At 47.9% G+C, this 18,964-nt stretch overlaps 1 protein-coding gene across 4 annotated transcripts in view; it reads right to left on the bottom strand.

The window, feature by feature from the left end:
• The window catches only part of ADAMTS13 (ADAM metallopeptidase with thrombospondin type 1 motif 13), a 45,491-nt gene extending 26,548 nt beyond the window's left edge, over nt 1-18,943 (bottom strand). Inside the window, exons 1-11 of one of the 4 annotated variants that reach the window (XM_060199357.1) lie at nt 18,916-18,943; nt 14,632-14,686; nt 11,867-12,042; nt 10,734-10,817; nt 10,313-10,437; nt 10,052-10,198; nt 6,278-6,421; nt 5,960-6,113; nt 3,849-3,953; nt 2,698-2,849; nt 2,540-2,603 (exon numbers count right to left, since the gene is read on the bottom strand). In XM_060199357.1, the coding sequence (XP_060055340.1) occupies nt 2,540-2,603; nt 2,698-2,849; nt 3,849-3,953; nt 5,960-6,113; nt 6,278-6,421; nt 10,052-10,198; nt 10,313-10,437; nt 10,734-10,817; nt 11,867-11,869 (978 nt within the window). In that variant the 5' untranslated portion in view covers nt 11,870-12,042; nt 14,632-14,686; nt 18,916-18,943. Of the gene's footprint in view, nt 1-2,539; nt 2,604-2,697; nt 2,850-3,848; nt 3,954-5,959; nt 6,114-6,277; nt 6,422-10,051; nt 10,199-10,312; nt 10,438-10,733; nt 10,818-11,866; nt 12,043-14,631; nt 14,687-15,302; nt 15,654-18,915 lie in introns of those variants that run through there. The other 3 variants (XM_016187414.2, XM_060199356.1, XM_016187412.2) reach the window with 3 other exon arrangements.
• Between the last annotated feature and the right edge of the window lie 21 nt (nt 18,944-18,964).

Consider the following 18,964-nt stretch of genomic DNA (forward strand, 5'->3'; position numbering starts at 1 on the left):
GGAGAACCGGGTGTTGGTACACCCAGCGGAGCACCCATGTTACAGTGCACAAGGACCCAGGTTTAAACCCCTGGTTTCACCTGCAAGAAGGGACATTTCAGCAGGGCTGCAGGTATCTCTCTCCCTCTCTGTCTCCTCTTTCCTTCTCTATTTATTTCTATCTCTACCCAAAATAGATAAACTTATATAAGAAAGAAAGAAGGAAAGAAGAGGCCAACTGGTGGCACACCTGGTTAAGTGCACACACTACAGTGTGCAAAGACCCAGGTTCAAGCCCTTTGTCCCCAGTTGCAGGGGGAAAGCTTCACAAATGGTGAAGCAGGATGCAGGTATCTCTCTGTCTCTCTCCCTCTCTATCTCCTCCTCCCCTCTCAATTTCTTTCTGTCAATATTCAATAATAATGAATATAAGAAAATATAAATAATTTTTTTAAAAATGTGTAATATATATTTTTAAAAAGACTCCCTGGAGGATTTATAGCAGTGGGAAGCACTGCTGGGGAGCGGGGTAGACAGAATAACGGTCATACAAAGAGACTCATGCCTGAGGCTCCAAAGTCCTATCCTCTGAACCACCATAAGCCAGAGCTGAGCAGTGTTCTGGTTAAAATAAATAATTTTCCCCCACACCTATGCACATCTAATCTTTGACAAAGGGGCTCAGACTATTCAATGGGGAAAGCAGAGTCTCTTCAACAAATGGTGTTGGAAAAAAATGGGTTGAAACATGCAGAAGAATGAAACTGAACCACTGTATGTCACCAAATACAAAAGTAAATTCCAAGTGGATCCAGGACTTGGATGTTAGACCACAAACTATCAGATACTTAGAAGAAAATATTGGCAGAACTCTTTTCCAAAAACATTCTAAAGACATCTTCAGTGAAATGAATCCAATTACAGAGAAGACTAAGGCAAGTATAAACCTATGAGACTACATCAAATTAAAAAGCTTCTTCACAGCAAAGGAAACCACTACCCAAACCAAGAGACCCCTCACAGAATGAGAGAAGATCTTTACATGCCATACATCAGACAAGAGTTTAATAATCAACATATATAAAGAGCTTGCCAGACTCAACAACAAGACTACAAATAACCCCATCCAAAAATGGGGGGAGGACATGGACAGAATATTCACCACAGAAGAGATCCAAAAGGCTGAGAAACACATGAAAAAATGCTCCAAGTCTCTGATTGTCAGAGAAATGCTAATCAAGACAACGAGATACCACTTTACTCCTGTGAGAATGTCCTACATCAGAAAAGATAACAGCAGCAAATGCTGGAGAGGGTGTGGGGTCAAAGGAACCCTCCTACACTGCTGGTGGGAATGTCAATTGGTCCAACCTCTGTGGAGAACAGTCTGGAGAACTCTCAAAAGGGTAGAAATGGGCGTACCTTATGGCCCTGCAATTCCTCTCCTGGGGATATATCCTAAGGAACCCAACATATCCATCCAAAAAGATCTGTGTACACATATGTTCTTGGCAGCACAATTTGTAATAGCCAAAACCTGGAAGCAACCCAGGTGTCCAAGAACAGATGAGTGGCTGAGCAAGTTGTGGTATATATACACAATGGAATACTACCCAGCTATAAAAAAATGGTGACTTCACCATTTTCAGCTGATCTTGGATGGACCTTGAAAAATTCATGTTGAGTGAAATAAGTCAGAAACAGAAAGATGAATATGGGATGATCTCACTCTCAGGTCGAAGTTGAAAAACAAGATTAGAAAAGAAAACACAAGTTGAACCTGAAATGGAATTGGAGTATTACACCAAAGTAAAAGACTCTGGGGTGGGTGGGGGGGGGGGAGAATACAGGTCCATGAAAGATGATGAATGACATAGTGGGGGTTGTATTGTTATTGTATTGAATCTGGGGAGTGTTATGCATGTACAAACTATTGTATTTACTGTTGAATGTAAAACATTAATTCCCCAATAAAGAAATAAATTATAAAAATAAAATAAAAAGCCACTGTCTCATCTCAGAAACAGACCTTCCCAGGTTCAATCCCCCACACCACCATAAACCAAAGCTGAGCAGTGCCCTGGTTAAAAAAAAAAAAAAAAAAAAGAGGGAGTCAGGTGGTAACGCAGCTTTGCACGTGGCGCAAAGCGCAAGGACCGGTGTAAGGATCCCGGTTCGAGCCCCCGGCTCCTCACTTGCAGGGGAGTCACTTCACAGGCGGTGAAGCAGGTCTACAGGTGTCTGTCTTTCTCTCCCCCTCTCTGTCTTCCCCTCCTCTCTCCATTTCTCTCTGTCCTATCCAACAATAATGACATCAATAACAACAACAATAATAACTACAATAATAAAACAAGGGCAACATAAGTGAATAGATAAAGATTAAGAAAAGAAAGAAAGGAAAGGAAAGAAGAGAAAAGAAAGAAAGAAAGAAAGGAAGGAAGGAAGAAAGAAAGAAAGAAAGAAAGAAAGAAAGAAAGAAAGAAAATAAAAGAAAAAACAGTCCTCAGCCTCCTCCAGACCCAAGCTGATGACCAGCCCAGAGCTTGACAAAAGGGCCTACCTGGGTGTTACATATCTCAGCTCGAAAGTCAGCACCGACGCACGCACGTCCCCCAAAGGCAGGCCTGAAAATGCCCAGGAGAGAGAGAAAGAGACAGAGAGATAAACTACTGTCACCAGCAGGAAGCAGGGAGCCACCCCCTCCTGACCTGGAAGTACCTGGGATTGCTACAGCGCCGCCTCCTGGTGATCACACCTCCTCCGCAGGAGCGGGAGCACGGGCTGGGGCGACCCCAGCTGGCCCAGTGCCCGTGTACCACCCCAACATGGGGCAGTTCTGCCAGGGAGCGGCAGTGACCCTTGGAGCACCACTTCAAGAGAGGGGCAATAGTGTCCCTCACCCAGGGACCACACATGGCACTCCCACACATGCAGCCACCCCATGCAACACCCCTACACAGGGCACCTCACACTTAGCATGTTCAAGTCTGCCTCGGCAGAGCACCCCACAATGCACGCCTCCCTCACATGCAGGGCACATCACAGCCACATCTGCTTGTACCCACACATAGGCACTTCCTACAGGGTACCCCCTATATATATATATATATATATCACCACACAAGGGACCCCTCATGCACAAGACCCCCTCACACCTCCATGCATGCCCACAAGGGTTGCCCACAGAGGCACCCCCACAAGGTACTCCACTTAAACCAAGCCACAAATCCAGGGAGAGTAACAAGTAAGCCTTTTTTGTTTGTTTGTTTGTTTGTTTGTTTTGCCACCAGGGTTATTTTGGGGGCTTGGTGCCAGCACTACAAATCTAGTACTCCCAGCAGCCATTTTTCCATGTTTTTCTTTCTACTTTATTTCATAGGACAGAGAGAAATTGAGAGGAGAAGGGGAGGCAAAAAGAGAGACTAAGAGACATACCTGCAGACATGCTTCACCACTTGAGAAGCGCCCCCCCCCCCCCCCCCGTGCAGACTGGGAGCCTGGGGGGGAGGGCTTGTACCCAGGTCCTTGCACATGGTAATGTGTGTACTCAACAGGGTGCACCACTGCCCAGCCCCAACAAGCAAGCCTTTTGACTGCAGTGATTATTCCTGCAAATCTAGAAAAGCCACCAGCCTTCCATCCCTGCAGAGGTGCCCAGAAGCTAGTAGATGCTCATGTGGCCAAAGTCAGCTCTTGGGACCCTCTGCCTTGCTAGCTGGCCCCCACCTGCCTCCCCCCCACCCCAAGAATGAAGCTCCCAGGTTGTAGGGGCAAGCTGCCATGTACACTCACGCACAAGTACACACACCTGCACAGCCTGGGCACTCGCACACACATGCACATACACACTCATCACACTCTTTTCTGACCTTGTCCACACCACACTCGGTCCCATCCAGGAGAGGAATCAGGAGGCGGCTACAGCTGCTGGGGTCCAGGGGGTCTGTGTGGCAGGAGAGAGCCTGGCACATGTCCTAGGACAGGAGGCAGGGCCACCAAGGCCTATTGGGCCATATTCACACTAACTGTCCCTCCCAGACTTCAGGACACACCCACATTGCCATACACTGCTATGAGGGTACCAGGGTGAAGGGGGCACAGGGCTGATCACTTTCCCATGGGACTAGGTCCACACTCTTTGGGAGGGCGCTACATAAATATGCCTGTTTCCTTTGCTTTGCATATTTTTCTCTCTCTCACTCTTTCTTTCTTTGAACCAGAGCACTACTCAGCTCTGGCTTGTGGTGATGCTGGGAACTGGACCTGGGATCTCAGTGCCTCAAGGAGGAAAGTTGTTTGCAGGGGGCCTGGTGGTAACGTACCTGGTTAAGCACATGTTACAATGCATTCACGAGTAGTAAAACAGTGCTGCAGGTGTCTGTCTCTCCCTCTTTTTTTTTAATCTTATTTATTTATTATTGGACAGAAACAGAGAGAAATTGAGGAGGTGCAGATGGAAAGAGACAGAGAGATACCTGCTGCCCTCCTTCACCACTTGTGAAGCTTCCTCCCTACACCCAGGTACTTGAAACTGGGTTCTTGTGCACTGAAATGTGTGTGCTTAACCAGGCGTAACACTGCCTAGTTCCTTTTCTGTCCCTCTCTATCATCCCCTTCCTCTAAATTTCTGGCTGTCTCTACCAAATAAAGATAATTTAAAAAAGAAGTTGTTTGCATAACCACTGTGCTATCTCCCTAGTCAGTGCCCATTTATTTTATTTTATTTTATTATTTGTCTTTCCACCAGGGTTATCTCTGGCGCTCAGTTCCTGCATGACAAATCCACCACTCCTGGTGGTCATTTTTTCTTTCTTTCTTTCCTTTGTCAACAGAAAGAATAGAAGCGGGTGGTAGTGCAATGGGTTAAACACACATAGTACAAAGCCCAGGGACCCACGCAGGGACGCTGGTTCAAGCCCCTGGCTCCCTACCTGCAGGGGGGTCACTTCACAAGCAGTGAAGCAGGTCTCTCCCCCTCTGTCTTCCTGTCCTCTCTCGATTTCTCTCTACCCTATCTAACAACAACGACAATAATAACTACAACAATAAAAAACTAAGGGCAACAAAAGAGAATAAATAAATGAATAAAGAAAGAAAGAAGGAAAGAAAGAGACGGGGAGGGAGAGACCACTGGAGTGGTGAATTCATCATGCAGGCATCAAGCCCCAGTGTGATCCTGGTGACAAAAAGGAGGAGGAGGAGACTCATTTTTTTTTCCTCCCTCTATTCTTTATTGGAAGTTCATGGTTTATGGTACAGTTGTTGGCACATGGATACAATATCTCATCTCACCACAACAGCCGTCTACAAGACACTCTCACTCCTAACTTAGGTCCATCATCCTGTACCAGAACCTGAAAACACCACCACTAGTGCCAATTTTACTTTGTTTCCCATTTCTGTTCTTGTTTCTTAAGTTTTGTCCAAGTCCGCCCTTCCCCATCCCCCTCCCCACCCCCGACCCCTTCTGTTCCTAAGTTCCCTGCTTTCCTGGATCATGGTGCCCAACATGGCCGCTCCTCGCGGGGCTTGTATACATATAGCTGAAATCCGGTAACTAACTCATGGATTCACCAGCCTGCCCTAGTTTTACCCCTGCCGATAATTGCCTATTTTGCTGTAGCTAAAATATAGGATTCCATACCCCACTGTTCAGCTTTGGTTTATGGTGGTGTGGGGGATTGAACTTGGGACTTCAAAGCCTCAGGAATGATAGTCTCTTTGCATAACCATTACGCTATCCACCCCTGCCTTTTTATTTTTTAATTACAATACATGTTCATCATTCTCTTTCAGGTTGATCTCACTTAACATGATTTCTTCAGAACTCCAACAGAGCCTGTCCCGGTAGGCCCTCACTGTGAGGCCTGAGCTGGACCATGGCGCGCCAGGCGCCAGCAGAGGATGTCCTGGAGCAAGTATTTTCCCACCCCACCCCTCACCTCCTACCCCCAATAGGTGCCACCGAGGTGGGACTCACCTGGTTCTCCCTGGAGAATGTGCAGGCGCTGGCTGCAGGACCGAAAGCCACACGGCACTGTTCGTCTGCGCCATAGTAGAGGCCTGGGTGCGCCTCAAGGGTGTGGCCAGTCTGCTGCCCTGGCAGGTCCCGCATGCAGCGCAACCTTCCTGCGCTGGGACCAGGCCCAGGGTGGACAGCAGGGCAGAGGAGGAAGTTCAAGGGAAGGGATGGGGTGCGAATGGGGAGGGGATGTGGGACTGGGGTAGGGTAAGACCCGGACAACGAGCACAGAGGTGCAGGGAGGAGTGCATGGGGTTGGAATGGGGAGGTGGCTACCTGAGCAGACTGTGCAGCTGCCACTGGCTGCACTCCGACCACTGCAGGCCCCCAGGGGTGGGTGCCGCACCATCTGACGCCATCACATGGCCGCTGGGGCTGCAGCGGCTGGCCAGGGATGCCCCGTCGTGCACCAGTCCCAGGCTGCACAGAGGTGGGGCCTCAGGGAGGTGGGGGGGCCCTCACTCCCCAGCTGCCAGTCTGTGCCCAGCCTTTTCAGACCCCATGAGTGGATCACCTCTTTCTGCCTCAGTTTTCCTTCTGCCCCAGGGCTCACACCTGACCCTTGTGGCTAATATCAAAAGGCTTCAAAAATGTGTAGGCCTTGTGGTCCGGGACATGGTGCAGTGGATAAAGCATTGGTCCCTCAAGCAGGAGGTCCCGAGCTGAATCCCCGGCAGCACATGTACCAGAGTGATGTCTGTCTGGTTCTCTCTCTCTCTGTCTCTCTCTCTCTATCTCTCTCCCCTACTATCTTTCTCGTTAATAAATAAATAAAATATTTATTTAAAAAAATGTGTAGGCCTGGGGCCTGAGGTGGTGTACCTGGTTGAGTGCACACATTACAGTGCAAGGATCTGGGTTCAAGCCTTGGCTCCCCACTTTCAGGGGTAAGCTTCACAAGCTTTGAAACAGTATTACAAGTACATATCTCTCTCTCTCTCATTTATTTATTTATTCATAAGAAAGGAGGAGGAGAGAGAGAGAAAGAACCATACATCATTCTGGTTAATGTGCCGCGGAGTTTAAACTCAGTACCTCATGATTGAGAACCCAATGCTTTATCTGCTGTGCCACTTCCCAGACCATGGTGTGCCTCCCCCTCTCTATCTCCCCCTTGCCTCTAAATTCCTCTCTGTCTCTATCCAAAAAAAAAAAAGTATACGTCAAAGTGGTGCATGATATTCGTGGCTTCCTACCAGCTCTTTCTTTCTTCTTCTTCTTTAATGTTTTATCTATTTTGGATAGACAGAAATTGAGAGGGAAGGGGTAAAAAGAAAGGGAAAGAGAGGCCTGTAGCACAATTTCACTGATTGTGAGCTTCCTACCCCCCACATGTGGGGGCTGGGAGTTTGAACCCAGGTCCTCGTGTATGGTAACACATGTTCTACCAAGTATACCACTACCAGGCCCCTATCAGCAGTTTCTTGATCTGGGGCTGATCCATGTGACTTCTTTAGAACTGGTAAACAGATGGTGACATACAAAGCTAGAAAGAGGAGACACCAGGTGGTTCACTAGGTAGAATGCACATATTTGCCATACACAGGCACCAGATTCCAGTCTGAGCCACAACAGACTGCCTGCTGAAGGAAGCTTCTTGAGCAGTGCTGGTGTGTGTGTGTGTGTCTGTGTGTGTGTGTGTGTGTGTGTGTGTGTGTGTATCCCCTATCTGTGTCTCACCCTCACCCTCTATCAAAAGGAAAGAAAAAAATATCCACAAGGGATGGTGAAGTCATGCAGACACCAAGCCCCAGTAATAAAAAAAAATGGGGGGGGGTCTTTGACCATGTTTCTACTCCCCCTACAGAAGGCAATGGTTACCAGTAACGCTTCCCCCACACACACACTCCAAACAAAATAGAGAAGTTGAGGTGATGGAGGACATCAAATGCGGATACTGAAGCAGGTGTGAAAATAGAGCTGTTGTGGGTTGAGGAGGGGAAAAGGTAGAGGACACCCAACCTTATAGGAACTTCAGTCACCCAGCAGCACCACCTGCAAAAATTGGGATGGACGCTGTGAGCTCAGAGAAATTGAACATCCTACCTAGTGGAACGGGAGTTATTTTTTTAAAAAATACTAGCCTAATTTATTTGCAGGTGAGTATTATATGGATTTTTATAGTGCGGAGGGTTACTTCCATAGGTATAATCCTAAAAACTAAAAAGAAAAGAAATTTATCACTCCAGGTAAATAACAGAAGCAAAGATATACTAGAAAGAATGACTAATATTCAAAACAAGATAATTTTGGAAACAACCTAGATATCCAACAGTAGGATATTAAGTAAGTTATGGTACATGCAGAAAAAAAAATTTTAAACAAGAGAATGAGGGGCCAGGTGGTGGCACACCCAGTTAAGCACACATAGTACTAAGTGCAAGGACTCACACAAGGATCCAGGTTCAATCCTCCCAGATCCCCACCTGCCAAGGAGATGCTTCACAAGCAGTGAAGCAGTTCTGCACGTGTCTCTCCTTCTCTGTCCCTCTCTGTCTACCCTCCTCTCTCAATTCCTTTCTGTCCTAGAAAATAAAATGGAAAAATGTGGCCTCGAGGAGCATGGATCCATAGTGCCAGCACTGAGCCCCAGTGATAACCCTGGAGGCACAAAAAAAAAAAAAAAAAAAAACTGCGAGAGAAATGCTTTGGATATGTTACATAATAAAAAGCATATAATGCAGTATATGATGTAATCCTGCTTTGCAAATAAAAAGTGTGTGTGGAATAAACAAAAACAATAGGAAGAGATGTTATTTCTAAGTGGTAGAATTGAGATCACTTTTCACAACCCGCTTTTTCTTTACCTGAACTTCCTACAGAATGAATATTTCTAATTACTAATCTTACTTTTTCTCTGTTTCTTTTTCTTTTCTTTTATTATTAGTGATTTACAAAATTATAAGATAATAGGGCTATAATTACACACCATTCCCATAGCATTCTGTGCCCCCATCCCCCTCCAGTGGAAACTGCCATAGTTCTCCCCAGGTCCTAGATATGCATTGAGAGAGAGAGAGAGAGAGAGAGAGAGAGAGAGAGTGTGTGTGTGTGTGTGTGTGTGTGTGTGTGTGTGTGTGTGTGTTTGTGTGTGTTTTCCCCATTTTTATGCACTGCTACAGCCCTGCCTTCACTTCCTTTCTAAGTCACACCAACACCTATTTTTAAAAATATTTTTAAATTATCTTTATTTATTTATTGGACAGAGACAGCCAGAAATTGAAAGGAGGAGGGGAGATAGAGAAGGAGAGAGACAGAGACACCTGCAAACCTACTTCACCACTTGGAAAGCTTTCCTCCTGCATGTGGAGACCGGGGGCTCAAACCTGGGTCCTTGTGCACTGTAATATGTGCACTCAACCATGTACGCCAACACCTATTACTACTTCCAAGTTACCTTCCTTTTTTTCTCTTTACCTCATTTCTTTTTTTTTTTTTTTTAATCATTCAGTAGTTAAGAACTACCAGATTGGACTGGGGAGGTGTCATAATGGTGATACAAAATACTTTTTTGCTCTGAGGTCTCAGGTTCAATCCCCAGCACCACTATAAGCCAGAGCTGACCAGTGCTCTGGTCTTTCTCTATCTTTCTCTATGTATCTCTCTCATTAAAATAAAGTACTAAGGGAGTCAGGCAGTAGCACAGCGGGTTAAGGACCAGCATAGGATCCCAGTTCAGGCCCCTGGCTCCCCACCTGCAGGGGAGTTGCTTCACAGGCGGTAAAGCAGGTCTGCAGGTGTCTATCTTTCTCTCCCCCTCTCTGTCTTCCCCTCCTCTCCATTTCTCTCTGTCCTATCTAACAATGATGACATCAATAACAACAATGATAATAAGTACAACAAGGGCAATAAAAGGAAATAAATAAATAAATAAATAAATATTTTTAAAATAATAATAAATAAAGTAATAGATCTCCCTTCTCAGGACCCCAGCCCAGCCCCTCAAGTCAAAGGCACAGGCTCCTTCTATAGCCAATCACACCCATATGTGCCGGGGACCAACATCAGTGACTTGTCCTAAGCCTGGGGATAGCTAGTGGGACCACATACCTGTGCCCAATCTCATGGGCTATCGTGACCCCCAGGTCAAAGCCGGTATCCTCAGTGATGAGGCAGCTCCAGGAGGGGGAGCAGGCACCGCCCAGTTGGGTGACCCCCCGAACCTGCCGGTTGCCATCAGGCAGCTCCAGATCAAACCTGAGCAAGAGAGAACAAGACTGCTGGGTGCTTGCCTGTCATGGAGCCACCCTTGCAGAGAGCAGGAAGGCTTGGGGAGGCTGACCTGCTACTGGGGGAGGGAGTGCTGGCTACCTGGTGATGTAGAGGACCAGGTCAGCATGCCCAGGGTCCCTGTCATCCTGGGGGTTGACTGTCCTGCTCCACCGACACACGCTCAGCAGAGACTCTGTGATGTTGGCTGTGATATTCGGAGCATCCTGGGGGATGGGTAATAGAGCATGCATTTAGGGGTGCATATACCAAGTGGGGTGTTACTACTGCTGATGTTGAAGCCCTTATGATGGCCTTATTATTATCCTGTGTTATGGATGAGGAGATAAGCTCGATGGTGCCAAGTACCGCCGGAGTGAGGATTCATGGCAGATCTGGCGTCGAGAAGCACAACCATCACCCACATTGCCTTGTGGACACCCATCCACGCATATGCAGAGGTTACAGGAACAGACAGGTCTCCGGTGACACTGGACTTCCAGCTGGGCACTTAGGCACCTACCTCAGGCTCTGTCAGGATGACCATCTTCACCAGGTGCACACGGAACTGAGCCCCCAGGGAAGGGTCCCTCAGCAGTTCTGACCCCTGTGGAAAGAAGCAGGAGAGGTGCCACTAAGTGGGTGGATGTGGCCGACTCCCAGAAATTGAGCACCCCCAGCAATGGAGTGTTGGGGGAGGGGTGTGGGGAGTGGGGCTGGAGAGCATGCACTGCCAGCACCCTAAACACTAACCCTTGTTCTGGGAGTTGGCCACTGAGACTGTGTAAGAGATGGTTAGGTCTTTTTTTTTCCTAATATTTTTTATTAGATAGAACAGAGAGAAAGTGACAGAGGATAGAGAGATAAAGAGAGAGACCAGGGGAGTCGGGCGGTAGCGCAGCGGGTGAAGCACAGTTGGTGCAAAGCGCAAGGACCAGCATAAGGATACCGGTTTGAGCCCCCGGCTCCCCACCTGCAGGGGGAGTCACTTCACAGGCGGTGAAGCAGGTCTGCAGGTGTCTATCTTTCTCTCCCCCCTGTCTTCCCCTCCTCTCTCCATTTCTCTCTGTCCTATCCAACAACAACGACAACAATAATAACTACAACAGTAAAACAGGGGCAACAAAAGGGAATAAGTAAACAAAAAAAAATTAAAGATTCCCCTAGATCACAGGGACCCTGAGTCAGCCTTAACAGCCCCCGGGCTGAGGGACCCAAGCAGCCAGAGGATGTGAGGTGCACCAGGGAGATAAGAGAAGTTTCCAGACCTCCTGCCTCCACCCACTCCATGGGAGAAGAGAATGGAAGAAACCACACCCTCTCTCTACTCTACTCTGGGGTCCCTGAACCTCAGTGTGACTCAGAGGTTTAAAAGTTTATTTTTTTATTAATGGTTGAGAGGGAGCAGGAATCAGAGCAACACTCTGGCACCTTCGATATGACTGAACTCAGGACCTTCTGTTTGCAAGTCCAGCACTCCAGCCACTGTACCACCTCCAGGGCCACATGACCCAGGGGTTTACTCCTGAGCTCAACTCAGAGCTCACACACTCCTGTTTTCTTCATCAATCCTGGCTGTCCAGGACAGCCACTGCCCTGCCAGACACCAAATGCCTCCAGTGCTGGAGGCAGAATTTTCTTCCCATGGGGTCTCACCATGTTGAGGTTGGTGAGCACGTAACGCTCCGTGTCCTCCTGGTGAACTTCATGGACATCGGGACCTGAGACCACCAGCAGCTCCACATGCAGGGTGCCCCCGACAGCCGGGCTCTGGAGGCCAGAGGATGGGGTAGGACTCGGGGAGGCAGGCTGCTGGGTCAACAGCGAAGATTCTAGAAAGCAGATGAAACATGGCTTTGGCGAGTCACTCAGCCCTCCCCAGGACCTCTCTGGCCAGGCCTCCCTGTCTCCTTGTGCTCCTGGCCTGGAAACAGTGTGAGGGAACCATGTCTGCACCCTGCTGTTACCATCACCAGGTTTAGGGAGTCACTGGGCCTCAGCTTTCTCACAAGGGCTCAGGAGGAGGTCTGTATCAATTCAGGACAATCCACTGCACCCGCCCCAGGACCCCTGGCAGCTGCTGTGACCACTATGCCCTTCAGGTCCCTCTAGGCCCCAGGTGCCTGCTCTACCTCCCAGGTACCTCTCTGGACACATGACACCCTAATATGGCCCCCCAAAAAAGGCCTAAGAAGAACATGGTTTCTACCCAACCACACCCCGCTGCACATGGCCTTGAGAGTCCAAGAGGGAGCAGGAATGATCTCGTCCCATCTTTGGGCTTCTGTGCTTCCAACTGTGGCCAGGGAGAGATCAGTCCTGGGGAAGCCCAAACTAACCAGTGGCTTTGTGAACTGTGAGGAGCTGTGCACAGATTGGGCTCTCCCTGTCTGCCAAACAGGCTGCTTGAGGGCCAGGGAGACTGATGCTCCCCAGAACAGTCCCCTGGTCAGGAACTGTACTATGAAGACCTTCCTCCCTGACCTGCTAGTCTGGCCCCAAGTATGGTGACTGTGCCTCCAGCCCAGACCACAGAGAAGCTGAGTCACAGACGGGGTCCCAAATTCTCCTTACCTTGCCCAAACCAGTATTTATTTTGATTTATTCTTTTATTATTATTATTATTTTATTTTTATTACCACCAGGGTTATCAATGGGGCTCAGTGCCAGCACTACGAATCTACTGCTCCCTGTGGCTTTTTTTTTTTAATTTGATATGACAGAGAGAAATTGAGAGGGGAAGGGGAGGGAGACAGTGGCACACTAGGTTAAGTGCACATAGTAGGAAATGCAAGGACCCACACAAGAATCCTGGTTGGAGCCCCTGGCTCCCCATCTGCAGGGGAGTCGCTTCACAAGCAGTGAAATAGGTCTGCAGGTGTCTATCTTTCTCTCCCTTTCTCTATTTCCCCCTACTCTCTCAGTTTCTCTCTGTCCTATCCAATAAAATGGAAAGAATGGCCTCCAGCAGCAGTGGATTTATAGTGTCAGCACTGGGCACTGGAGGAAAAAAAGAGAGAGAGATACCTACAGACTTGATTCACCACATATGAAGCTCCCCACTGCAGATGGGGAGGGGGCTTAATCCCTGGTCCTTGCAAGAGTCTTTGCACATGATACTATGTGCACTTAACCAGGTACACTGCGGCCTGGCCCTCTGGTTTCATCTTTTTAAATATTTTTATTGGGTAGAGTTTTCCAGAAAGAAATCAAAAGGGGAAGGGTAATAAAGAAGGAATAAAAGAGAGAAAGGGAGGCCAAGCACAATGAGTTAAATGCACAAGGCACAAAGCTCAAGGACCGGCACAAGGATCTTGGTTAGAGCCCCCGGCTCCCCACCTGCAGGGGGGTCACTTCAGAAGCAGTGAAGCAGGTCTGCAGATGTCTATCTTCTCTCTCCTCTCTGTCTTCCTCTCCTCTCTTGATGTCTCTCTGTCCTATGCAACAATAATAACAAGGGCAAAAAATGGGGAAAATGGCCTCCAGGAACAATGGATTTGTAGTGCAGGCATTGAGCCCCAGTGATAACCCTGGAGGCAAAAAAAAAAAAAAAAAAAAAGAAGAAGAAGAAAAGAAAAGGAGATAAAAGAAAAGAAAAAGAAGAGGAGAGGAGAGGAGAGGAATGAAAGAGAGGGGGCAGGTGGAGGTGCACTTTATTAAGTGCACCATTACAATGTGCAAGGACCCAGGTTCAAACCCCTGCCCATGAAACTTTTCCCCTTGCAGGTGGGAACTGGAGCCTTGAACCCATGTTTGCTCTACCAGGCACACCACCACCCAGCCTCTGTATTCTTTTTTTTTTCAAGATCTGGAGCCTCATGCAGACACAATGTCACTTCTCCAGGCCAACTTTTTCATTCAGAGACAGAGACAGAAGGCAGAGATTGCAGTGCCCCATACACACCAAAACATACACCCTAACAGGTGAGCCATCTCCCCATCCCATCCCCCAGCTTTTTGATCAAAGTCACCAAAACTGTACTGGCAAAATGTCAGCACACCCCCCACCCCAGAAAAGCCCCTGCCTAGGGGAAGCCTTCATTGTAGGGGTGCCCACAGACTTTGAACTGAAGGATTCTCTCATAACCATCCTGTCTCCCACAGAAGAATAAATATTTATATCCATGGCCAGAAGCCACAAGAATTCAAAAAAAAAAAAAAAATCAGCCCAACTGAGACCCAGGGACAGAAAGAACCAGCTAATTAGAAGGCATTCCCTTGAGATCCTGAGCAGAATCTAGGGGTCAAAGTGCTGAGAACACTCAGACCAGCCTTATCACAAACTGGGCAGGAAGTAGCCCAGTTCATTAGCAGGCAGCTTCTCTGACCTCCTCCCAGCAGACACCCCACCCCACTCTTACCCCCACACCACCACCACCATCCCCAAGGCTGAGACTGTCTGAAGGACTCAGGTTAAGTACCTTTCCAGGTAGCACTGGGGCCAAAGTCAGAAGCTGCTTCCTGGGGCTCCAAGGCCTACAGGTGAAAAAGGACAAACAAGAATGAAGCAGGAAGGGGAGGGGGGATAGATTGCATAATGGTTATGCATACAGCTTCTACAAGGTCCCAGGTTCAGTCCCCAAGGCCTGGACAGGGAGAGCAGGTGACAGAGGGAGGGAGGGAGGGGATTGGTAGTGCCTGCCCTTCTCAGACAGGCAGGTGATACTGAGTCTCTTAGCTTCTCTCAGTAAGTACATATCTTCTCCTGAAACCCCAAGCTCAGATTCCTCTCCCCACCTCGCAACCTCAATAGTAGTTAGGAGGGGAGTTGGGCCATGGCGCATCTGGTTAATTGCACATAGTACTAAGCACAAGGACCCAGGTTTGAAACCCCGGCTCCCGACCTGCAGGGAGGACATTTCACAAGCTGCAAAGCAAATCTGCAGGTGTATCTATCTATCTATCTATCTCCCCCATCTCTCTCAATTTATCTCTGTTCTATCCAATAAAAATAGAAAAAAAAATGGCACCATGAGCAGTGGATTCATAGAGCCAACACCGAGCCCTAGTGGTAACCCTGAAGACAAAATTAGTAGTAGTAGTAGTAAGGAAGTGCACTCTCTCCCTGGGGGCTAGCCCCAAATTCACCTACCTGTGAGACCCTGAGGAATCCCCAACAGCCCAGGAGAAAGAAGGCAGAAGTGGAGATCCCCTGCAGGCATTTTCCCAGGTGGTGAAGCTCCCCCATTCTCACTGTCTTTCCAGAAGGCCTGCAGTCTGGTTTCTGGCAATCTGGTGTGGAATGTGAGGGAACTCCCGGGTGGTGGGCGGGCAGAATGACAGACTGTTTATCTGACAGCTTCCTCCCAGAGCTGGGGTGGGTGGGGGAGAGGGCCACAGGCTGCTCCAGCTGCAACCTGGGTCCTGTACTGAGGTGGTCCTGAGTTCTGATCATCCCCCACCCCATCCTGCAGCCTTGCAGTAGAGCTGGCTGAACAGCCCATGTTGCAGGAAGGAGCCCCAGGATGTAGCAGCACCTAGAGATGTGGGTTCACAGGAACTAGAGTCAGGGGCTAGCTCTCCCAGAAGACTGCACCCTACACAATGCTAGCTTCAGGCTACCTGCTCGCTCCCCAAATGACACAAAATCCTGTTTTCCAGGATCTGTGATCACCTCTGTGATCACCCTCTTGTTCTTACTCCCTCTTCAGCCAGTTTAGACTCGGGGTCTCGCACTAGCTTGCTCCTTCATGCATGTTCCTGTGCCATTCCTATTTAGACACCTGGTCTCCCTCCCTTTTTTTGTTTTTAATTTAACATCACTTATTTTTTGAAAATATTTATTTATGTATTCCCTTTTGTTGCCCTTGTAGTTATTATTGTTGTTGTTATTGATGTTGTCGTTGTTGGATAGGACAAAGAGAAATGGGGAGTGGAGGGGAAGACAGAGAGGGGAAGAGGAAGATAGACACCTGCAGACCTGCTTCACAACCTGTGAAATGACACCCCTGCAAGTGGAGAGCCACGGGCTCGAACCAGGTTCCTTATGCCGGTCCTTGCGCTTCACGCCACGTGTGCTTAGCCCGCTGCGCTACCGCTTGACTCACAACATCATTTATAGTAATATACCAGGTGTATAGTTTTCACATATAGCTGTGCGTGACTCCCAGCTCCCATCACCAAAGCTCTTGTGCCATCACAAAGTCATTTAAAAAAAAATATGAGAGGGGAGTCAGGCGGTAGGTAGCGTAGCTGGTTAAGGGTAGGTGGTACAAAGCACAAGGACCGACGTCAGGATCCCAGTTCAAGCGTCCGGCTCCCCACCTGCAGAGGAGTCACTTCACAAGCAGTGAAACAGGTCTGCAGATGTCTTTTTTTTTTTGAATTCTTTTTTTTAATATTTATTTATTCATTCCCTTTTGTTGCTCTTATAGTTTTATTGTTGTAGTTATTGTTGTTGTTGTTGTTACTGATGTCGTTGTTGGTGGATAGAGAAATGGAGAGAGGAGGGGAAGACGGGGGGGGGGGCGGGAGAAAGATAGACACCTGCAGACCTGCTTCACCACCTGTGAAGCAAATCCCCTGCAGGTGGGGATCCAGGGGCTCGAACCGGGATTCTTGAGCTAGTCCTTGTGCTTGGCACCACATACACTTAACCTGCTGTGCTACCGCCTGACTCCCTGCAGGTGTCTATCTTTCTCTCCCCCTCTCTATCTTCCCTTTCTCTCTCCATTTCTCTTTGTCCTATCTAACAACAACATCAATAACAACAATAACTACAACAAAAAAACATCAATGGCAACAAAAGGGAATAAGTAAATATTTTTAAAATATTTACAAAATATATGAGAGGGGACTGAGCAGTGTTGCACCCAGCTGAGTGACCATGTTGCCATGTGCAAGGACCTGTTTTCAAGTCCCTGTTCTCCACCTGTAGAGGAGGAAGTGTCATGGGTGGTGAAGCAGTGCTGCAGGTGTCTCTCTTCCTCTTTTTTCTGTCACCCCCCCATTCTCTCTGTCCTATCAAATAAAATAAAAGAAAGGAGGGAAATGGCCATTGTGAACAGTGGATTCATCATCCAGGCACTGAGCAATAACTCTAGTATCAAAAATTGTAATAAGTATATTTTTTAAATACCAGAAGATCTTTTTTAAATCTGTATTCATTTATTGGATAGAGATAGCCCAAAATCAAAAGGAGGAGAGAGAGAGAGGGAGGGAGAGAGGCAGAGAGACACCTGCAGCCCTACTTCACCAAAGCTTTCCCCCTGCAGGTGGGGACCAGGGGCTTGAACGTGGGTCCTTGCACATTGTAACATGTGCGCTCAACCAGGTACGCCACCACCTGGCCCCTAATAAATATTTTATTAGTTATTTATATAGTTTGTCTAGAAACAGAAATTGAGAAGAAGGAAGGGGGAGATTGAGAGAGATAGAGATCTGCAATGCTGACTTACTATTCAAGCCACTCCTCCCCCTCCCCCAACTGTGGAGGTTGGGGTTTTGAATCCAGGTCCTTGCACACTGTAATGGGTGCACTCAACCAGGTGCACCACCACCCAGCCCCAATAAATAATATTAAGTTTTTTTTAATAGCTTTTGGTATTGCTGTGGAAAAAAGTGCCTAGACTTACTGAATTTCAACTCCCGTCTGGGGTTGCTGAAGCAAGACCAGACCACAGGTCAGACATTCCCTACCCCTGCTCAAAACTACTTTAACTTTTCTAATATGGTACTAACTGACTACTTAAGTTTAATTTTTTTACAAGTATCTGTCCAGTTTTTCTAATGCCACTTGTTCTCTACTTAATAGTTTTGACTCCTTTGTTGCATGTTAGATATCTATACATGTGTGGGGTTTATTTTGGGCCCTCTATTCTTTATCTGGGTCCTCTATTTTTTATTTGGTCCCACACTGGTCAGGGTGTGGGTTTCTATTCCAATGCCATACTGTTTCGTTTTATTTTTGGTTTTGTAACAAAGGCCTGGCTTCTGATTAAACCCGAGGCCTCGAGCCTTGGGCATGGGAATCCTTTTGCAAAACCACTATGCTATTTCGCCCTGTAATGTTTTAATGACTAGTATTTTGCAGTTTGAAGCCTGAGAGTGTGGTGCCTCTGAGTTTCTCAGAATCACTTTGACTGTCCGCGGGGTTTTGTGGCGCTGCACAACTTTTTAGTTGTTTTTCCTTTTTCTTCGAGGAATGTGCCTGCCAGAGCGCGTCCCAGTTTCACTGCAAAGTCTCCTCTCCCAGATCATCTCGCAGAAGTGCTGTAGCCCCGGGAATCCAGACTGCGCAAGGGAGGGCTCAGTTTCCCAGCCCCTCCCCAGAATCTTTTTTATTTTTTTATTTTTTTATTTAAGAAAGGATTAATTAACAAAACCATAGGGTAGGAGGGGTACAACTCCACACAATTCCCACCGCCAAATCTCCATATCCCACCCCCTCCCCTGATAGCTTTCCCATTCTCTAGCCCTCTGGGAGTATGGACCCAGGGTCCTTGTAGGTTGCAGAAGGTAGAAGGTCTGGCTTCTGTAATTGCTTCCCCGCTGAACATGGACGTTGACTGGTCGGTCCATACTCCCAGTCTGCCTCTCTCTTTCCCTAGTAGGGTGGGGCTCTGTCCCCCAGAATCTTCTGCCCATTTCCCGCTCGCGCCCAGATTCCGGCGACATTCAGGGGTCACCCAGACCGCCAAGGGTCATGCCTTGACGCCGCTCGCTCGCAAGGGCAGCGCCCCCTTTTCCCTGAAAGGCCAGGTTACCGCTCACGGAACCCGATTGACAAGGTTTGGCTTTCCTCCGGTCCGGAAG

Source organism: Erinaceus europaeus, chromosome 10, assembly GCF_950295315.1.
Source record: "Erinaceus europaeus chromosome 10, mEriEur2.1, whole genome shotgun sequence".
In the NCBI taxonomy this organism is placed as follows: domain Eukaryota; kingdom Metazoa; phylum Chordata; class Mammalia; order Eulipotyphla; family Erinaceidae; genus Erinaceus; species Erinaceus europaeus.